The 6000-nt window shown below is 41.0% G+C and overlaps 1 protein-coding gene across 1 annotated transcript; it reads right to left on the reverse strand.

Annotated features, from left to right (window-relative positions):
* Positions 1 to 3982: 3982 nt before the first annotated feature.
* LOC121757976 (premnaspirodiene oxygenase-like) lies at positions 3983 to 5784 on the reverse strand. Its single transcript, XM_042153419.1, has 2 exons — positions 4869 to 5784; positions 3983 to 4775 (listed from the first exon to the last, which is right to left on the reverse strand). The coding sequence occupies exons 1-2, from the start codon at positions 5781 to 5783 to the stop codon at positions 4158 to 4160; spliced, it is 1533 nt and encodes a 510-aa protein (XP_042009353.1). The 5' UTR covers position 5784; the 3' UTR covers positions 3983 to 4157.
* Positions 5785 to 6000: the final 216 nt, after the last annotated feature.

Below are 6000 nucleotides of genomic sequence, written 5' to 3' on the forward strand. Positions count from 1 at the left end.
GCTTTTTTTAGCAAGAAACTTGGCCCTCGCCGCCAAGTCACTTCCACTTATCACAAAGAATTATAAGCTATTGTCGAGGCGGTGCAGAAATGGGGTCAATACCTTCTTTGGAGAGAGTTCATCATTAGGAGTGATCAGAAGAGCTTGAAAGAATTGCTCCAGCAGATAGTGTAGACGCCGGAGCAGCAGCTGTATGTACGTAAACTCATGGGGTATAAGTTCGTTATCGAGTATAAGAAGGGGATCACGAACCGAGCAGCTGACGCGCTGTCAAGGGGTGAGGCAGACGAGCCGTCCGACGTGCATGCGGTAGCGACACCGGAGATCGAAGAGGGCCCCGATGCAGAGCATAGCGGCAAAATTCTGGCAGCTGCGGCACATCCTATCCCGCAGCTGCTGGATTTACTTCGGCGGGAAACCGCGGCATCCCCGGAGATGTGGGAAATCACGGCCGATATAAAGGGGGGTCGGGCCCCACCTCATTTGGCCTTAGTGGACGGGTTGGTGTACTACAACCGGCGCTTATTTGTGAGCTCACGGTCGTCGGCGAGGACGCCAACGGGTGGGTTTGCCAACGGGTGGGTTTGCCACCCCATGATAGGCATACATGTTTTGGACAGGTACCACATTCTGCCTTTGATCTAACTGTCTCTGCAAGTCTTCGAGTTGTTGTTGAAGCTGAGCATTCGTTGGAGGAGGAGGTGGTGGTGGAACATTATTCCCTTCTACGTTCTCCATCAGGATAGGAGAATGTGGCTCAAACTGAATAGGGGAGTGAACTGGTGACAGAGTAGGTGACGGTGATTCTTGAACCGGTGAAGGTGATCATCTTTGGACCGGAGAAGAGACTCGAATCCTTTGATTTAGCCTTCTCAAAGCGTTTCTCCTTCTGTTGGATGCTTCGATCTCAAGATCGATAGGCTCTAAAGGTGGACCTCTAGAGCGTGTGTGCATACAACCTGAAACAAGAAAACTCAATGTGAGAGCTCAAAAATAAAACAAAAATTAAAGCAATAAAGTCTAAACTAGTAATCTCTATCTTTACCACGATATTGAGCTAAATTAACACAAATTGTCCCCGGCAACGGCGCCAAAAACTTGACTCGACTTATTTTAACACAAGAGATTCCCGCAAGTGTACGGGGCTAGTGTAGCACAAAGCAAGCAAGAGTATCGTATCCCACAAGACAAAATGTATAAACTCAAGTACCACGGACCGATGTTAACTACTATCTAGACAAATCAAAGGTTTGGTTTGATTCTTGGAAAAACAATTAAACATAAACAAGTTAAAAGCACGCAGCAAAGGATAGGTTTCAAATAAGAGAATAAAGTAGAGCTTTGGATCCAACTACAACGAACACAATGTGAACAATTCAACAACTTCGATTACCCAATTGAAGTCTCTAGGATTACTAGGAAAGCCGCTAGTCTATGCTAAGCCCTCTCTCGAGTGCACTCAACCCTTTGATTAACCATTAATATTGAAGTCTCCCTCTAATACTTCACAATTAACTCCGTAAAACAAAAGGCTCAAGCCCTCACTCTAGAATTCCTTCTCTCGAATGTAAATTATCTAGGTGTTGTTCATTCTTTTATCAATCCTAATTAGGTATCTCTCGATTACTCAAAACTAGGTCAACAAACTCAATTGGTAGCTAAGCAATTGAATTGAAAAAGCTCAAGAATGAAACAAAGGAATCACAAGGGCATAGGTAATCAAAAGTCCTTGAATTAATCAAAAGCGTTCATTGTAGTCTTCACCAAAACTCTACAAGAGATTTAGCTACTCATATGCAACACAAATTCACAAGATAAATCCATAGAAAATAAGTTGGATAGCAAACTAATGAAAATACTCCCAAGGGTGGATTGGAGGGCAATTCGTCTTCGTCTTCAACCTTGTTGAGGGTTGGGATTCCTTGTCTTGCAAATCCGCTCTCAAACCTCTCCAAAACTACTGCTGGGCGTGTATTGTATCTCTGGTGTTGAAAACCTAGCTGTCTTTTATACTCGGGGCGGAAATAAAGCATTTGTAACGCTCCGCACAAATCGCCCGGCCGGGTGATATGTAAGTGGGAAAACACCCGACCTGGTGTTTCCTCAGGATCCCGTGTGTCGTACAAAACACCCGACCGGGTGATTTGGAATTTGGAAAACACCCGGTCGGGTTTTTCCTCTGGACCTCGACAGCTTCTTCGAAACACTCGACCGGATGTTTTGGCCGTTGAAAAACACCCGACCGGGTGAACCCTCTGGACTTTTCAACACTTGTTTATTTTCGCTCGCTACAAAGAAATCAACCTACTTATTTAGCGGACCTATTTTACTTTTATTCTACTGCACTTCAACATTTTCCTAATTAGTGTCATAATAGTATTAGGCTAGTTTGAAATTTGAATTGATGTGTGGAAATTTGGGACTTTACAGTTTAGCCAAATTTGAACGTTATGCATGGTTGTTGTGCACAAGCACATCCAGGATTCAAGAATGCTTAACACAAGTATTAAGCGGCGTATATGATAAATCAACTTCAGTTCTCATGTTTTCAAAATTAACAAACTAATACTACTAGTCAAACACTTATAGCACGAGGTATTCTTCAGTAGACTAAAAGTCATAGATAATACTCCCTCCTTCCGCGAATAAGAGTTCCGGGTTTTACGATATGTTAAGAAAAATGGGTGAGTAAAAGTTAGTGGAATATGAGTCTCACTCATCTATATTAGTTTTAAAAGAAATGGGAGTGGAATGATTTAATGAATTATGGAGCTTATATACCATTACAATTAAAATGAATCGAGACTCTTATTTGCGGACGGATCAAAATAGAAACACAAGATCCTATTTGCATACAGAAGAAGTACTGGTCAAACATTTATAGCACGAGGTATTCATCATTAGACTAAAATCTACTCCGTCCATCCTAGTTTAAGAGTCCTATTTTGCCTTTTTTGTCTGTCTCATTTTAAGAGTCCTATTTAGAATTTACCATATTTGGGCATAAAATTTAACTTTATTGTTGATGAAATTTACATTCAAATGTCATTACTTTCATAAAATAAAACAAAACAAAATCTTAAACATACAAAAAGTCAAAAGGGTCTCACTTTCCACTACCTCACTTCAATTAATATACACTCCAACAACCATTACCTCATTTCAATTATTACACACTCCAACAATTTCTTAAAACTCCTTTAATAATTGCACTCCTAAGTGGGACAAAGGAAGTATATACTAGTCACACATGTGTAGCAATACTAGTCACACACGAGGTGTAGTCCTCATTAGACTAAAATTTATATGGATGCACGATAAATAATAGACTAAATTTAAAATATGGACACCTCGTATGTCCCACTCCTTAATTCCTCGTACGTAGTGATATCAGTTGGACGTGAAAGAGTGACCAAATTTACAAAATTAAAAGAAACTCTAATTTCTTGAAAAATTAGTTTTTATTTAATATTCCTTCGTCTCATAAAAGTAGAAACTTTTGGGATATTATTATTGAGAATGGAGCTCACCTAATAAAAGAGTTCCTAAAATAGAAGTTTGATATTTTTATGAGATTGATGAAAATGGAAAATTGTTTATTTTTGTGGGACAGATGGAGTATATAAAAACTGATTGCAAAACAATTATTTTCCATTATTTATATGTGGTGCCGAACCCTCTACCAACTAAAAATAAAATAATGGATATAAAATAAATATGAGAAAAAATGCTTATTTAGACTATTTAACGTTGGTTTGTATTTCTTGTGAGAATTTCAAGTCATTTTGAAACTCTGAATTTTTCAGCTTCGGCAATTGGGAATGCTCATGTTATAATCCATGATTACTTTCAATTTTCGCCTGTGATCGAACAAAATACACAATTGTTTTGGTAAGGAGGGTGTTAAATCTCATTAAACCTAAACGAAAATTCAAACTATTTAATTTAAATAAATACGTGAAGAGAATGAGAGTTTAGGGTCTATTAAAAGGTACTTCTTATTATTGATGATTCCAAACATATGATGTAGTTACATCACTTATAGAAAGGAAATCATCTAATCCTATCGGTTCAAATAAAAGCATCAAGGGAAATGAACCGAAAAGAAAAACCCTTGAAGGAGTCCACGACTCTACAAAAAGTATTACAATTCCTTACTATGGCTTCTCATATGGAGTTGCCATCACATGTAAATTTTGTATTCTTGAAGCTGTGTTTCCAATATTTTCAGTCATATCAAAATCCTCAGCCTTGACACCTTCTGGAAGTTTCCAGTCGAAGTGGTAGAGCAGTTGAGCTAGAGCCGACTCCATAGCAGCCAGACCGAACGAAGTCCCGGGACATATTCTTCTTCCGATTCCAAATGGCAAGTACTTAAAATCACTACCCACGAAACTCAGTTCTTCATTCTCGAATCTCTCGGGCTCAAACGTCTCCGGATCTTTCCAGTACCTCAGGTCCCTCTGCATCGCCCAAATATTTACCATCACCATTGACCCAGCCGGTATGGTGTATCCATCGATCACGTGCTCATCGATGCAAGCTCTAGGCAGCATCGGAGCAGGAGGGTGCAACCTCAGAGTCTCTTTGATCACCAGCTTTAGATACTTCATATCATGAACGGCGTCGTTTTGTTCAATGCTAGCTCTATTTCCTTTCAAGGCCTGTCTTACTTCCGCTTGTACCTTGGCCATCACTCGAGGGTGCCTCAACAGTTCTACCAGAGTCCAATCAGTAGTTGACGCTGACGTATCAGTTCCAGCAGTGAACATATCCTGTATTTTATTAAATACACATTATAGCTAGTACTATTGTGTTATTTAAATCAATTTCATTAATAGAGAGAATATATATAGATATATACTTACAAACAAAACAGCCTTGATGTTGTTGTCATCAATTGGATACTGGAGCTGCCCTTCTTCCTTAGCCCTGAGAAACACATCAACCAAATCCTCACTCCCAAACTCCGAATTCCCCAATCTCCGCCCACCGGATTCCGCCCGGTTACTCCTATGGCGAGCGATGACATCATCGAGAATCGCATCGAGCCTGCGCCGCATCACCTTCATGAGCTGCAGCTTCCTCCAGCTCATCACGTCGGCGATTCTAGACGACGGAAACAGATCCACAATCTCAAAGCCTGCGACCATCTTTTGCGAATCCGCCATCGTCTTCAGCAGCATCTCATTATCCTTGCAGGCAGCGCCAAAGGCAGCGCGGCAAGTGACAGAACTCGCCATTGCAAACAACTTCTCAGTGATATTCACTGCGTTTCCAGAAGATTCGCGCAACGATTTGACCAAGCGAGCTGACTCGTCTTCTCGAATCGATTGAAACAAGTCCACCATTTTGGGGCTGAAGAGTTCGCTGATGCAGAGCTTCCTCATCTGGCGCCAGTAACCGCCGCAGGGGCTGAAGCCGAGGTCGGTGCGGTCGTACCACATGATCTTACTCGCCACGCTCTGAGGCCGCTCTGCGAAGCCTGGGTCGAGATCTTTCAGCATCTTCTTCGCCATCTCTGGAGACGAGACGACGATGGTGTTGGACTCCCCGAGCTTGAGGTGCATCAAGGGGCCGTGCTGGTTCGATAGATCTCTGAAGCAGCGGAAGGGAGGATCACTCATTTGGTGAAGGTTTCCGATTATAGGAAGTTTTCGGGGGCCGGGTGGAAGCTGTTTTGTTGATTTGCTATTTTTGGATATCTTCTTCCCTTCATTGAAGAGGAAGAAGAAGATTGCAGAGAGAATGAGAGTAGAAACGATTGGTATTAGCTCGACCATGTTTTTGGTTTTGATCGAATACAACTAGGGAGAGAATCGATGTTTGCTATATATAAACACAATCTCACAATTTTCTTTTTTTTTAATTGGCAAATAAACATAAATTTAAAGGTTGCGAGGGATCACCAACTTAACATTCCCATAATTTTCTTTTTTTTTATTTAATTGGCAAATAAAACAAAATTTCTAAAAGTAACTACTCCCTCCGTCCTAAGGA

The sequence above is a fragment of the Salvia splendens genome, chromosome 12 (genome assembly GCF_004379255.2).
Source record: "Salvia splendens isolate huo1 chromosome 12, SspV2, whole genome shotgun sequence".
Classification (NCBI taxonomy): domain Eukaryota; kingdom Viridiplantae; phylum Streptophyta; class Magnoliopsida; order Lamiales; family Lamiaceae; genus Salvia; species Salvia splendens.

What these genes read in the sequence shown, in the direction of transcription:
- LOC121757976 (XM_042153419.1), bottom strand. Translation starts at nt 5,783, where the DNA reads ATGGTCGAGCTAATACCAATCGTTTCTACTCTCATTCTCTCTGCAATC. An exon ending in ACATCAAGGCTGTTTTGTTT is followed by an intron (nt 4,776 to 4,868) that starts GTAAGTATATAT and finishes AATAAAATACAG; the next exon opens with GATATGTTCACTGCTGGAAC.